We start from the raw sequence: 16,145 nt of genomic DNA, 5'->3' as shown, positions 1-16,145 counted from the left end.
GAGACCATTGTTTCATCAGTCTCCATGATGACATCCCTCACCTTATCTACAAAGTCCATGGTGTTCTGTATGTGGTGTTCTGAGCTGCCAACTAAAGGGATGAGTACAGACGCCAGATATTTGGAAACGTAAGTGACAGAGTTAATCATGCTAACAATTGGTCTTAAAGGTACACCTTGTTTGTGGATTTTAGGTAAACCTGTTATTGCTAGTATCACTCAGCCCTCTGTGAATAGTAAACAGCCATCAGTGTGCTAATGATCCATCGTTAGGCTGATGGTCCTTCTTGATCATGTGATCAGCTGGTTTTGGTAGTCAGCAGCAAAACTGGTTGATCCACTCTGAGAAGGTGCTATTTAAGAGACTGAGCTGAATACAGCACCTCAGACTGAGGAAGTCTCTCGGATGAGAGACGAAACGTTTCTATATTTTTTTGTTTTGTTTTTTGTTTTTTTGAATGTCCAGAGGACTAGATTGAACTTTTTTGGATTTTTCTACCTGGATTATTGAGCATGCATCAGGAAATCATAACTAATATTTGTTTTAGCATTAATTAATAATCCTGACTGAAAAATAGAAGCCACTCCTGTACTTTTACATTTTGTTCTAGGAACATGAAAATTTTAATAATTAGCAGGAGTGGGTTCTTTCAAATTAACAAAATCCTCCTGTTGTAGCCAGATTTCTGTCAGACAGAATAAATTTGATGATCAGTTTTCAGTTCAACTAACAGAGACAGAGAAATGAGATGGGATGTTGAATAATCCACATTTAATGATTTTATTCTTTTGTTCTGGTAAAGTAATTGTGTTTATTTTAATAAGATTTTTATTATTATTTATACTTTTAGAGCTGGTTTGTGTAATTTGTGTAATTTGAGCCGTGGCCAAGATTCAATGGAGGTTTAGGTAGGTCACAGAGGAGACACAGCAGAGACATGTGAAAGACTACGGCTCTGTTTCCTGGATTGGACCCTGAGTTGTCAATAATTTGGAGGACAAACAAAATCGTCCAAATTTCTAGAAAGAAGAGCGGTTCCCCACAAAGTGGGATGGATGCCATCTCTCCGCATCAGACCAGATTTTCACCAAAATGCACTCCATTTATCCTCGTAGCCCACGTTGTTTTCAGGCCACCACTTGGACAGCCAGCAGTTGAACGATACGACTGTCATCGCTGGCCAGGTTGGGGAGGGGGCCAGAGAAAACTACAGACGCACCATTCACCATTCACCATTCACACCATGGCCAAACCATTTAAAACCTGCTCCAATGCTGTGAGCCTTGCTGTCTTTTCACTTGGTCTCTTGGACACAAAACATCTACCTTCCTTCTCTGCATCACCTTTGCCTGTCATTGTCCTCACATTTAGATTTGCCACCCTCAGTCCTACATTCTTAATCTTCCTCTGTCTCCCAACATGTTTCCCTCCTCGTGGTCTTCGACTGTCACGATCTTTACTTATGTCAACATCATTATCTTAATCACTCATCTTCATCACTAGTATCATTTTCACTATCACATCATCACTACGACTGTTATCAACATTATTATCTTCATCATCATCACCATTATCCACGTTCTTGTCTCTCAGTCTGTGTGCCTCTATGTTTCTGTGTCTATACTCAGAGTTTGGAGTTCTGAATTCAGGTGTTGTTGTTGTGCAGGTGTTTCTGGACATGGTGGCGAACTACCCAACCAGCCTGCGGATTTTGGTTTTGGCAGAGAACGCCATCAGTCCAGAGCTGCAACAGCAGATCAACGACCTGCTGTCCGAAGGAGAGGAGGACGACAGAGAGGCTCCGCCCCTGCTGCGAGGCCCTGCTTACAGCAATGCTCTCCATCCAATCAGAGACAAATACCAGCCCCCCACCTGGCTCACATGCAGCAGTAAGGGCTGAACACCATCATGCTCACTGCCCCATAATTTCTGCTACCAGTCTTCTCAGTAAGAGTTAGACCAATTCAGACTGAATACAATCAGTGCAAATGTAGAAAAACTGATGTTCTGATCTGGTTCTGCTGGTACTAGTACCTTTGGATCAAGTCCAGGGCTGATATTATTTTCTGCTTGGTGTTTAGGTGTCCTAGGTAACGGTAGGAATTTTATGCTTTGCATAAAGTGTGTAACTGGAGTTTATCTAGTCCCAGTTACTGCAGAGTTCAGTTGTTAAGTGGATCAGTATTGATATTTTCATGTATTCAGGGTTCCTCAGTGGTTCTGCTTAGCAGAATCCTAAAGTTTTAGTTTTGGTTCTGCCAGGGTCTCAGTGAAAACAGTTGGTATTGACACATACAGAACTAAATCAGGAAACTGTGAAGTTACAGAAAATGAAAAGGTCTATTTCAGGAATCAGTGTGACACAGTTTAAAGGAAGCTAAAACCTTTAAAATACAGGTGCTGGTCATAAAATTAGAAGGTACCAAATGCAATAATTCTCAGTTGGGTCATCTGGACAGTTTTTTTTTTAATAATAGAGACGTTTTGCCCTCTATCTGGAGGGCTTCATCATGATTTAGTACCTGGATGATTGAGCATGAACTTTATTGCCTTGAACCACTTTGGCTGTGGCTGCCTGCCGGGAGGAGTCGACGAGGGACAGGACGGCCCCCAGAAACCATCTTAGCTCCAGCAAACTGGTTGGTCCACTTAAGGAGTTTACTGCTTGGTGGAGAAACAGTTTACTGGAACTCCTTTTACTGATGAAGCCCTCCGGATAGAGGGCAAAACTTCTCTATAAAAAAGAAACTGTCCAGATGACCCAACTGAAAATTATTGGATTTGATACCTGGATGATTGAGCATGAAATTTGTTGCCTTATCTCCAAGTTGTTCAACCTTTGCTGTACCTCTGATGATCTCAGTCCTTAACTTGTCCATTAATGTCACTCATAAGGAGAACCTCAACATCTTCATTTCTGCTACTCCATCCTTTTTCTTCCATGCCATCCTGTCTGGACTCTCTTCTTCACCTCTTTACCACACTCCTCATTTTCCTGGACAGTGGACCCCAAGTACTTGAAGTCCTGTACCTTTGTGACTTCTGCTCCTTGTAGCCTCACTGTTCCACTGACCTCCCTCTCATTCACACACATACTTTGTCTTACTATGGCTGACTTTCATTCCTCTTCTTTCACCTCTCCAAGTTCTCTTCCACCTGTTCCCTGTTCTCACCACAGATCATAATGTCCTCTGCAAACATCGTAATAAATGGTAAATGGACTGTACTTATATAGCGCCTTTCTATCTGATCAAGATACTCAAAGCGCTTTACATTACAATCTGTGTCCTCATTTACCCATTCATACAGCACTCTACTAGATCTCTACAAAGCTAATTGAACAAATCATTCTAAAGAGACTAATCCGTGCTTTATCACATTCATACACTGATGAGACACACATCAGAGGCTATGAGGGGTTCAGTGTCTTGCCCAGGGACACTTCGGCATGTGACTGCTGGTGGATTTGAACCCCCAGCTCTTGCATTGGAGGACGACTGCTCTAACCACTCAGCCACAGCCGCCCTCCCCCCGTAGTCCACGGGGAATCCTGCCTGACCTTATCTGTTAGTCTGCCCATTACCAGAGCAAACAAGAAGGGGCTCAGAGCCAATCCTTGATGTAATCCCACCTCCACCTTGATGCTATCTGTCACTCCTACAGCACTTCTCACCACTGTCCTGCTGTCCTCATACATGTCCTGTACCAGTCTAACATTCTTCTCTGCCTCTCCAGATTTCCTCGTGCAACACCACACCTCCTCCCTCTGCACCATGTCATGGTTTTTCTAAATCCACAAAGACACATTGAAGTTCTTTCTGACCCTCTCTGCATTTTTCCATCAGCATCCTCAAAGCAAAGATGGCGTCTGTGGTGCTCTTTCTCAGCATGAAACCATACTGTTGCTCACAAATAGTCCCCTCTCATCTAAATCTAACTTCCACACTTCTTTGTTTGGCTCATCAACTTAATTCTATTGTAGTTGCTACAACTCTGTACATCATCCTTGTCCTTAAAAATGGGCACAAAAACACTTCTCCATTCCTCATGCATTTTCTTTCCCTCAAATATGCCACTGAATATTTCAGTCAAAAACCTTACTGCTATCTCTCCAAGACATTTCCATACCTCCACAGGGATGTCATCAGGTCCTACTGTCTTCCCCTTCTTCATTCTGTTCAGAGCATTTCGGACATCACCCTCACTAATCTTTTCCACTTCCCAGTCCACTTTTTTTTTTTTTACCTCTACCCCTTTTTCGTGTTCTTTCTTTTCATTTATTAGCTCCTCAAAGTACTCCTTCCATCTTCCCATCTCACTCTCATCACTTGTTAGAACATTATCATTCCTATCTTTAACAAGCCTAACCTGCTGCACATCCTTTCCAGCCTGATCCCTCTGCCTGCCAAGTCCAAGTCCTTCTTGCCCCCTTTACTGTCTAGCCTCCCATACAACTCATATGTTTTCTGCTTTGCCTTTGCTACCTCCCTCTTTGTTCATGTTGCATCACCTTATATTCCTGTCTCCTCTCTTCAGTCCCCTCACTGTCATATTTCTTCTTGGCTAACTTTTTTTTTTTTGAATAGCTTCTTGCGCTTCACTATTTCACCACCAGGTTTCTTTGTCATCTTTTGTCTGTCCGGATGACACACCAAGTACATGTCTCTCTAATTATTGTTGCTGTAGTAGCCTAGTCATCTGGAAGTTCTTTCTTATCACCCAGAGTCTTTAACAGCTCTACTCTGAACTCCTCACAACATTCTAAAAAAGTTGAGCCAGGTCCTCTGGACGGATTCTTCTTTGGTCAAACTTTTCGTCTTCTATCCAAAAGACTTCTCCTGTCTGAAACCCTGCAGCAAACTCAATGTTTTAAACAGCATTTTCTCATAGTGGACCAAATCAGTTTGCTGCTGACAGCCAGAACTAGTTGTTCACATGCAAAATAAGGACCATCAGCCTAACAAAAGATCATTAGAGCCCCAACAATTGAATGTTAGTGCCCTGATGGCTGCTTGCTATTCACAGGGGTCTGAGTGATACTGGCAATCACAGCATTGTAAGAAGGGGACAGTTGAACATGGAGGCCTCCGCCCCTGTTTAATGATGGACAGTTTCTTTTCACAAAGATGGCTTCCTTCACTCCTCTCTCAAACCACTGTTCCTCTCTATCAAGTATGTGAACATCTTCATCCCTGAAAGAGTGACCGCTGACCTGGAGATGAGTGTAGACCACAGAGTCCTGGCCTGATGATGTTGCTCTTCTGTGCTGGTCCATCCTTTTGGCCAGTGGCTGTTTAGTTTCCCCAATGTAAGACCTATCACCCTCCTGACACTGAACAGCATACACAATATTACTCTGTTTGTGCCGGGGGACTGGATCTTTGAGATGCACCAGTCTTTGCCGTAATGTATTTTGGGGTTTAAAAACCACTGGGACATTGTGTTTAGAATGGTAAATGGACTGTACTTATGTAGCGCCTTTCTATCTTATTTCAAGATACTCAAAGCGCGTTACACTACAATCTGTGTCCTCATTTACCCATTCATACAACATGCTACTAGATCTCTACAAAGCTAATTGAACAAATCATTCTAAAGAGACTAATCAGTGCTTTAGATCATATTCATACACTGATGGGACACACATTAGAGGCTGTGAGGGGTTCAGTGTCTTGCCCAAGGACACTTCAACATGTGACTGCTGGTGGATTTGAACCCCCAACTCTTGCATTGGAGGACGACTGCTCTAACCACTCAGCCACAGCCTCCCCACATTTATGTGAAAATAAATGTCTCAGTTTCTCTTAAACTCTCACAACATATGGAATGACCACTGGTGTGGGTCTGGGTTCCTCCTTTTCACCTGATGGCTGACTGGAGTCCTGTTTGGGTTTCATCTCTGCTTTCAGGAAGGCCCAGTTAGGAGATCCACATTGCTACAGGACCTATCGTGTGGAATTTTTCCTTCTGCCTGTCTCCTGAGTTAGTGGGGACGCTGTCTGCTCTGTGGTACAGAGTTCTGATGACTCCTAACTTGTGCTCCACAGAGTGATGAAAGTCAAACCTCAAGTACTGGTCTGTGTGGGTGGGTTTGCAATACACATTTGTTTGCAAATGTCCTCCATCAGAATCTGAGCTCTCACAGTCCAAGAAAGCCAGCCTGCCATTTTTTTTACATCTTCTCATGTGAACTTGATGTATTTATCCACAGAACTGATGTAATCAGTGAAATGTTGGACTTCCTAAGATTTTATTTTAACCCAGGTGTCGTCAACATACCTGAACCAATGACTCGGTTGTGTCCCTGAAAAGGACGTCAAGGCTGTCTTTTCTACCTCCTCCATGTACAGGTTGGCCACAATAGGAGAAACTGGAGACCCCATAGCACACCCATGTTTCTGCCTATATTATTGCCCCCCATATGTGAAGTAGGTTGACTCCTCACAACATTCTTCCTTCCTCAGCTTCCACTGTTTGGTCTTTTCCAATTTTACACTTTTTCTTCTTCACAGCAACAGTCATTCTACACACAACCATCCGATGCTGTCTGGACACAACTTTACAGTCCCCAATCTCCCTCAGGTTTCCTCCTCTACACAGAAAGTAGTCTACCTGCATACTCCTTCCTCCACTCTTATAAGTCACTTTATGTTTCTCCCTTTTTTGGAAAAAAGTGTCGACTACAACCATTTCCATTTTCTTGGGAAAATCCACCACCATCTGTCCTTCCTAGGTTCTTTCATTGACAGCAATCCTACCCATCACTTTCTCATCCCCTCTGTTTCCTTCACCATCATGTCCATTCAGGTCTGCTCCGATCACCACTCTCTCCTCCCTGGGAATGCTCTATTAGGAGTTGAGTAAGTATGCTTGTAATTGAGATGTAACTAAGACCCTGCGTACACAATTTCGTTCCACCACATGTGGTGAAATGACAAATAAAACACCTTGAATCCTTGAGATGACTAGTCGATTCTAGGACATCTCGCAAGTTTTTTGATTTTATGTCGACTAGTCGCAGTTACCACCACCGGCCCCCTGCAGTGGGTTAGAGCTATCATTTCTAACCCGGGCCCACGCCCGGCTCGGCCCGACCCAACCCAACCCAACCCAAAATTTGGGCCGGTCCAAAATAATGTGCTGGATGGTCAGGTCGGTTCGGAGTTTGGCTTTTGATTTCGTCAGCGGACGCACGCGGCTGACGATCCAATTTAGATCACCACCAGCCGCTCTTGGCCATTTGACCGCGCACTGACCGGCCAGTTAAAAGAGGTACTAAAAAGTCCAGATGGATCACTGCCGGTGACCCACCTGAAGCGTGCCAGCCGCCGCATCAGCTAACGCACGCTGCCGAGCCCAGCTAAGCCCAGCCCAGCCAAGCCTAGCCCAGCCAAGCCCAGCCCAGCCGGTTGAAAGATGTACAGAAAAGTTCAGATGGATGGCTGCCAGCGACCCACCTGTGGCTTAACTGGACCCAGCTGCTGCGTCAGCGGATGCGCGTGGCCGACGACCGTTAATAACTATAATATTATAATAAGGTGGATTCCACCACCGCCCGCCCTACTGTTTTTTGTTTTGTTTTTTACGTGCCGCACATTTCATTCACTTTTGCAGCTTTATAATAGTTTTGGTTTTCCTGTGACTTATTTGCAGTATGATAAAAGGTAGGAGCATAAATATATGCTCCTGATGTTTTGTTGCTCTTTTTTTGTAAATAATAAATGACTTATTTTGTGAATATGATAGTATCTCGAGTTTTTATGATGTCACAGCAATCAGTTGATGTCGACTTTTAGACGACTTTAAAAAAAATGTTGTTGTGCAACCCCTTCTATGACTTCATCTATATCCTTCAAAAATTTCTCTTTCTCGTCTGTCACAGCAAACCTGTGGAGCATATCCACTGACAGCATTTAGCATCAGACCTTTTGCTTCTACCTTCAGACACATCACCCTATCTGACACTTTTTTCACCTCTACTACATTTTTTGCCAACTCCTTCTTCAGGATCACCCCTACTCCATTTCTCTTTCTAGCCACACCATGGTAAAATAGTTTAAACCTTTCTCCAATGCTGCGAGCCTTGCTGCCCTTCCACTTGGTCTCTTAGACACATAAAACATCTACCTTCCTTCTCTGCATCATGTCAGCCAGCTCTCAACCTATGAGATATACAGGCCTGTGCTCCCTATTGTCTGGTTTAAGTATGCAGTGCTGTATGCATCTAAAAACAATAAGGTACCAACATGAAAAAGTATTTAGTTACTGTATGTAACTTAAACCAAGAATGTACTAACATGTTAAAGTATTTAAATGCGGTATTTTGATGTGTTTTGTACTTTGAACAGAAAAATGTTCCTCAGTTTGGGTCAGTCAAAATTCACTTTGATTTCCTTGAGTACTACTGAAATACTTTTATAAGCTTGAGTACTAAAGCTTATTATTTTGAAAACTTATAACCTTCAATGGAAGTCTGGGTTTGTTTCAGAAACAGCTTAATTTTAGCTCATAGATTTAATGAAAACAGTCTTCTTTGCAGCTCTTCAGTGCATTTTTTATCCCGTCTTTAAATCTGGAGCAGTACTCCAGGTTCTAACTCTTTGTTAAACACAACATGAAAAAATTTCAGTTGATGAATAAATAAATCCAATGGAAAACTCTTCAGGTAACACAGCTAGGATTCTGGAGGGAAATATTTATCAAAATAATTTAGATTTAAAGTCTGGTTTGTTCAAATTCTGACAGATTTTATGAATAAAAGCCTTGATTAAAGAAGGGTTTCAGTGCTGGAATAAAAATTAGGACTGTTGAAGGTTTTTTAGTTTCAGTTGAACTTTTTGAGTTTAGTGAAATTTTGTTGCATGTGTGGCCGAAACTTGATGAGGAAGAATCAAAACATCTGAAACTGATTAATGACAATATGGACCTTGGGGTTTGGACCCGATAACCTGTTGAAGGTCTAAATCTGTCGTTCTTTGACCCTACAGATTCCGGACCCCAGATGGTCATGTTGACGTCAGGTCTAGGTGAGAGCCTATTGGCTGAGACTGAGATGTGACTCTTCCCACACTGACACCTACTTCCTGTTAGAATGTTCTCACTTCCTGTACCGAATGTTGGTTTCTCTGCACTTTAAGTCGTCTAGTGGCTTGTAGCCAGTCACACGCTCTGCATCATCTGAGGTAGCAGACAGGTAACTGTTCCACAGGTGTGTTTTTTCTGATAAATGTATTTTTGGTTCAGCTGTTATTATGTCACAATAATAAAACTGTTTACAGCTTTGTAAAAACGGAGGGCTCTGATTGGTCTGTTTCTGCATGACATCTTCAAACAACTGAAACAGGAAACACTGATCTCACCAATGACACAGCAGTAAAGGTCAAAGGTCAGCTACGCCACTACATCTGAGTCAAAGTTAGTTATTGTCACTGAAGTCTGCTCCTCCGAGCCTCATTTAGAGCTCAGCTCATGCTATCATCATAAAGTTTATGTACATACAATTAGCCATCTTACTCTGACCAATCAGAGCAGACCTGGACTCTAAAGAGGCAAAGGTTAAAGAGGAGGCACAACATAATTCAGTATGAAGAACAAACATATAAAACTATTAAACTTCATAATAACTTACAGCAGGTGTTGCATACAAACACTGAAAAGGTTCCGGTTGATCATTTAAAACAAATTGTGCTTGCTCAGGATGGGAGACTGCAACAAAGCCAAGATTCAACTTGTCTGCTGCTTCCTTAGATAGAGAACTTTACTAATTGGCTTTTCTATGGATGTGAATGTTCCTGTAAAGTGCCCTGAGACAACTTTGTTGTGATTTGGTGCTACAGTATATAAATAAACTGAATTGAAAAAATCTTTCCTGTAAAATGATGAAAGACTTAAATCTGCTGATGGCTGACTTCATTCGTACAACTCTTCCACAATTTATATACTTCTTCTTCTTTCAGCTGTTCCCTTGTCAGGTGTCTCCACAGCCAAGTCCTCCTCTTCTGTCCTCTGTCTTCCATGTCCTCTCTAACTACATCCATATATCTTCTCTTTGGCCTTCTTCTTTGTCTTTTTCCTGGCAGCTGCATTTCTAACATCCTTCTACCAATATACCCACTGTCCCTCCTCTGGACATGTCCAAACCACTGTCCCTCCTCTTGACATGTCCAAACCATCTCAGTCTGGCCTCTCTAACTTTATCTCCCAGTTGTTCAACATGTGCTGTACCTCTGATGCTCTCATTCCTAATCTTCTCCATTCTTGTCCCTCCTCAGGAAAACCTCAACATCTTCATTTCTGTTACTTCCAGTTCTGTCTCCTGTCTTTTTGTCCATGTCTCTATCTCCAGACCATATAACATAGCTGGTCTCACCACTGTCTTAAACTTTTACTTTGACCTTTGCTGACACCCTTTTGTCACAAGTCACTCCTGAAACTTTTCTCCATCCACTCCATCCTGCCTGGACTCTCTTTTTCACCTCTTTACCACATTCCCATTTTCCTGGACAGTGAACCCCAAGTTCTTGAAGTCCTGCACCTTTGTGACCTCTTCTCCTTGTAGCTTCACTGTTCCACCAACCTCCCTCTAATTCACACTTGTACTCTGTCCTACTACGGCTGATTTTCATTCATCTTCTTTCAAGTGCATACCTCCACCTATCCAAGTTCTCTTCCACCTGTTCCTTGTTCTCACCACAGATCATAATGTCATCTGTAAACATCATAGTCCATGGGGATTTGTGCCTGACCTCATCTGTTAGTCGGTCCATCATCAGAGCACACAAGAAGGGGCTCAGTGCCGATCCTTGATGCATTCTCACCTGCACCTTGAAGCCGTCTGTCACTCCTACAGCACATCTCACCACTGTCTTGCTGTCCTCATACATGTCCTGTACTAGTCTAACACTCCCTTAAAACACCACAGCTCCTCTCTTAGCACCCCATCAGATGCCATCCAACCATCCATCCATTATTTTTTATCAGGACCACGTCATCTGTAAATCCTAAGACCATGGAACCAGACTCCCTCCACCCCCTACCTGCACAGAGGAATTCTGTCCATGAAATCTAAAGAGGTTAAGTCAGGTCCTTTGGACAGATTCTTCTTGTTGAAACGTTTCGTCTTTTATCCAGAAGACTTCTTCATTCTGAGGGGGTGCAACAAACTCAGTCTTATAAACAGCTGTTTATAGTTGACATACAGTAAAGTGCTGTGAATACTTTGTGGGTGCACTGTACTTACACCTCTGACCTGCAGAAGAATGTGGAAATGACTCCGACTCAGAAGTGCGTCGCCAGCAGATCAGAGCCCCTCGGTTCAGTCGTTTACAACAACAGTGTATATTTCAGAAGTGGTGTCTGACTTTACTGGATGAGCAGCAATGGAGACCTTCACTTTAATGCCACCTTTGTGTTTGAACATTTCACCTTTTCATTACTTCTGAAACATGTACACACACCGTTGGGTAAATATGAATATTTCAGAGCACACACTCTTGTTTTGTTCCTACACCAACACCGGTGTGAAAACTGAGGACTTGAGGCCCAGAAGAACTGAACAGTTTCTGTTGGCAGGACGGATGTGACCACATAACTCAAAAATCAAACAGACCTGTAGAACATTCATACACAAGTTTAATGGTCAGACCGTTTCTGTTTCTGTTCAGTGAAAAGTTCTGCTAATAATCAGAAAGTGTCTACAGGAAGCTTTTTTGTTTTCCATCTGCAGCTGAACTTCACTATAAGTCCATATGACCAGAATATTTTGTACATAAATAAATAATAATTTACATTTTTGATAGTGTCAGTTCAGTATTTCATTATGTTCATACAGAAACAACAAACTGAATTGATCCGTTCCTCCTGTTATCCATCTGTGGATTTTACTTTGACAACCGACTAAGAGTCTGTTTTGTTCTGGTTCCAGAACCTGTTTTAGAACTACTCCGTGGATTTGGTGAGTAGGCCCAGTCCAGTCTGGTTCTGACCACATTAAAGCAGACAGGAGGATCTGAACCTTTGAGTCCAGACTAAGTCTGAACCACTTCCACATTGAGTCTTTTCTTCTGTGGTTCTGTTGTGTTCAGGAAACTAATCTGACACTCCGGCTCATCACACGGCGCTTGTCGGCTGTTTCTTTCACTTCCCTGTGACGATAGTGGCCTGCAGGGGGCGGGGCAACAGTCCCTGCAGTGACCCCATGTGATGAGGATGGTGGTCAGCACCAACGCACCAAGAGTCACAGCCACCAGGACCAGAATAATGATGAGCTGTAGGCCTGACAGGCTGGCGGCGCTGCGCTCGCTGACAGTAACCTTCAGTGGCCTGTCCTCATGGAGACCACTGTCCCAGCCGAGTGTCCCCCAACTGTGTTGGCTGGTGCTGCTGCTGGTGTTGCTGCTGCTGCTGGTGTTGCTGCTGCTGGTGTTGCTGCTGCTGGCGTTGCTGCTGCTGGTGTTGCTGCTGCTGGCGTTGCCACGGTTTAGCGGTGTCTCACAGGTGGTTCCCGTGAAGCCAGGCTGACAGATGCAGTGGAAACCTCTAGCCCGGTCCAGGCAGCGGCCACCGTTTAGGCAGGGCTGGCTGGAGCAGTCATCCAAACTGATGGTGCAGAAACGCCCGATGAAGCCGAGGGGACACAGACACGAAAAGCGGTTCACGCCATCCACGCAGGTGGCACCAGTGGCACACGGCATCATCAGACAGTCGTCTATGTCGGTCTCACAGAGCTGTCCTGTGAAACCAGCGAGGCAGAGACATGTCAGCTCTGCGGCGAAACCCTCAGCATCTTCACACAGACCGCCATTTTTACATGGAGACCTGCAGCCAGGTGACAAGGAACAGGAAGAAGAAACAGAAAAATGTCAGTTCTTCAGTACAACCTGAAATGAAAACATCTGAGGAAACACGTTGAGCTTTAAAAAACCTGATTGATCCGTTTGGATCTCAATCAGGTTAAGTTTGAAACACAAAATAAAACTTTTCAATCAGTTAACAGAGGGATATTGATCAGAGTTTTTTTAAGTATCAATTATTGATCAGATAATTAGTGATCAGTTCACTTCATCCATTTGCTGCCACTTATCTCCAGTCGAGTTGTGGTGGAAACAGCTCCTGGAGGAAAACCCAGAATTCCCTTTTCCCAGAGACACTCTAGCTTCTCCTGAAAGTTTTTCAGAGTGTTCCCAGGCCAAAAGGAGGCTACATGATCAAAGACCCAGACCACCTTATCTGACTCATTTCAGTGAAGAGGAACAGCGGCTCAAATCTGAACTGCTCATGGAAGATGGAGCGTCTTACCTCATCTCTAAATCTGAGCGGCCACTCTATGGAAAAATCTCATTCCAACCTTTGTATCCAGGATCTTGTTCTTTCCATTCTGATCCATACTTTGTGGCCATAGGTGAGCGTTGGAATGTAGATGGACCAGTAAATCAAAGGCTTTGCCTTTCTTCACCACATCAGGCTGAAGCAATGCCCTCATTACTGAAGACAAGGCCCAGACTCATCAATCCATGTCCTGCTACGTCCCATCATCTCTCATGAGTGAGACTCAGATACTTGAACTGCTCCACAAGGCAGAGGCTCATCCCAATGCCGCTGGAGCATTGCACCTTTTTCCAGTTGAGGGCCTCAAACATTTGACTGCAAACCACCTCAGGACACACTAAAAGTCATGGCCTACAGATGCCAACAGAACCACGTCATTTGCAAAAAATGGTAAATGGACTGTACTTATATATCACCTTTCTATCTTATCAAGATACTCAAAGTTCTTTACAAAACAATATGTGCCTCATTTACCCATGCATACAGCACTCTACTAGATCTGTACAAGACTAATCAGAACTTTATCACATTCATGCACTGATGGGACACACATCAGAGGAAATGAGGGGTTCAGTGTCTTGCCCAGCGACACTTTGACATGTGACTGCTGGTGGAATCGAACCCCCAAGTCTTGCATTGGAGGACAACTGCTCTAACCACTCAGCCACAGCCGCCCCATTGCAAACGAGAAACAGACGAGACCCTGATGTTACCAAACCAGACACTTTCCTCTCCATGACTGAGCCTGGAGGTCCCGTCCACGAAGACCACAAACAGGATCCGAGACAGGGGACAGCTCTGGAGGCGTCCCACCTGCACCGAGGTCGAGCTTGATTTTGTGACGAGGACGCAAACGCTGCTCTGGCTTTTGATTTAACGAGACCAGATAGTCCTTTTTAGTGACTCCTGCAGCCCCCCTCAGAGACTGAGAAATGTGATCAGAGGTTTTGAAGATCAGTTATTGGTGGTTTATCAGTCAAAAGTTTATTGATCAGTTTTTTATGTTTATTGATCAATTATCAGTGCTTTAGTAATCAATTATTGAAGGGTAATTAATCAGTTATTGGACACCAGTCCAATCACTTAAACCTTCAGTTATTGGGGAGTGGTGTTACAGAGGTTAGAGAAGGCGAGCCTGTGATAGGAAGGTTGATGGTTCGACCCCCGGACCAACACCATCAAAAATGTGGGTGGGAAAGGTGAAGCACCCACACCTGCCTCCACCCTCATTTGCCCCACCCTGGGCCCTTGAGGAAAGCCCTTAACCCCACCATCTGCTCCCCTGGGTGCCCTAGATAGCAGCTCTCTGCTCCACACAGAGGGCTGTGGTAGCTCGGTGGTCTGTGGTTGTGTCAGGAAGAACATCGGGCATAAAAAAGACAAAACAATTAAGTCTTCATGTGAGTTAGTTCACTGTGGTGACCCCTGAAGAAGGGAGCAGCCAAAAGAAGAAAAAAAAATCAGTTGTTGGAACTTTTCAGTCAGTTATCAAAAGGTTATTTATCACCTCTTCTGGTAACATGGCCCAGTCCTCTTTCGGCAGGTGGGTCCATGAAATCCTTCAGGACATAAACAGGTGAAGTCGCCGGTGTTCTCCATCACACAGGTGGCTCCGTTCTGACATGGCTGCTCTTGTGAGCACACACTCAGGTCTGACAGAAAACAGAAAAAAACAGGTCAAGAAAAAAAACTATCAACAGGACAAAACTCTGGAGTGGCAAAAATGGAAAATATTTTTGATTGTGGTAAAAACAGATATTTCTTTTTGCCCATTAACTTTGACAGAAAGTTCTGACTGTATCTTTAATTAGAAATAATAGTTTAACCTCAATGCCCACAAGGGTTGTTGTGTAAAATGTAAATAAAAACAAAATTCAATGATTAGCAAAACTCATAAATCTGTTTTTTATTCATAAAGAAACACATCAGACATTTCAAACGTTGAAACTAGTTAAATTTTTAGAAAAAATTAGGTAATTGTAAATTTGTTGGCAGCAACAGATGAGGCAGCTGTGGCTGAACGGTTAGAGCAGCAACCTCCACTGGGAGAGTTGAGGGTTCGATTCCACCAACAGTCAAAGACTTTAATTTTCATCAACTCCATTTCATAATCTGATCAAAAGATTAAAATAATCTGTAGAAATATCTGAGCTCAAAGTATGAGGCCCTCAGGGGCCACTGCATTAAACCAAGTCTGGTTCTGTTCTGGGCTCAGGAACACTTATTGTCTGTAAACACAGGTCATTCACAGATGCTGCTTAAAGCTCTATCAGGTAAAGAGAAAGCCAGATGTGAACACCAACCAGAACCACTGCCATCTTCTCTGGATCCAAAGCTCATTTCAAATGGACTGAAGCAAAGTCCAGAACTGTTCATGGTTTGGTTAAAAGGAGGTGAGTAGAATCAAAATCTGAAGTTCTGTTTGGAAACTATGAATGCCACGTCCTCAAAAGTCAGCCTCTTGATTCCACATCTGGAATCAATGCAGAGAAATATCTTCAGGTTTTAGAACATCTGCTCCCATCCAGACCACATCTTCTTCAAAGTCAGTCAGAGTCAGAGTTTCTTTATTGTCATTCGCACCTCATGTGGTACATGTGGTGGAGCGAAATTATGTACACGGGGTCCCAGTTACATCCAACAATAAAATGTATAAGAAAAACAGTAATAACATCTAAGATATGAACTAAGAAAAACATCAACTAAATATACACTAAGCACTCATAAAACATTGAACATCAGCACAAACATGAACATGAGTCTGTGTGAGCGGATGTGCACGCATGAACACATCAACATTGAAACAGATCAGCAGCAAC

The 16,145-nt window shown here is 43.3% G+C and overlaps 2 protein-coding genes across 2 annotated transcripts in view; one reads left to right on the top strand and one right to left on the bottom strand.

The window, feature by feature from the left end:
* Positions 1–9,074, top strand: part of lrrc73 (leucine rich repeat containing 73) — a 27,910-nt gene extending 18,836 nt beyond the window's left edge. Inside the window, exons 6-7 of the mRNA XM_037687678.1 lie at positions 1,667–1,889; positions 8,988–9,074. Coding sequence (XP_037543606.1) covers positions 1,667–1,889; positions 8,988–9,058 — 294 coding nt within the window. The 3' untranslated portion in view covers positions 9,059–9,074. The remainder of the gene's footprint in view (positions 1–1,666; positions 1,890–8,987) is intronic.
* A 2,952-nt stretch (positions 9,075–12,026) lies between these two features.
* Positions 12,027–16,145, bottom strand: part of dlk2 (delta-like 2 homolog (Drosophila)) — a 17,224-nt gene continuing 13,105 nt past the window's right edge. Inside the window, exons 4-5 of the mRNA XM_037687667.1 lie at positions 14,834–14,978; positions 12,027–12,816 (exon numbers count right to left, since the gene is read on the bottom strand). Coding sequence (XP_037543595.1) covers positions 12,027–12,816; positions 14,834–14,978 — 935 coding nt within the window. The remainder of the gene's footprint in view (positions 12,817–14,833; positions 14,979–16,145) is intronic.

This window comes from Nematolebias whitei, chromosome 1 (assembly GCF_014905685.2).
Source record: "Nematolebias whitei isolate Nwh7 chromosome 1, NemWhi1, whole genome shotgun sequence".
Classification (NCBI taxonomy): Eukaryota; Metazoa; Chordata; class Actinopteri; order Cyprinodontiformes; family Rivulidae; genus Nematolebias; species Nematolebias whitei.
The sequence above is the reverse complement of the archived record's forward strand: the minus strand, read 5'-3'. Positions and strand labels throughout refer to the sequence as shown.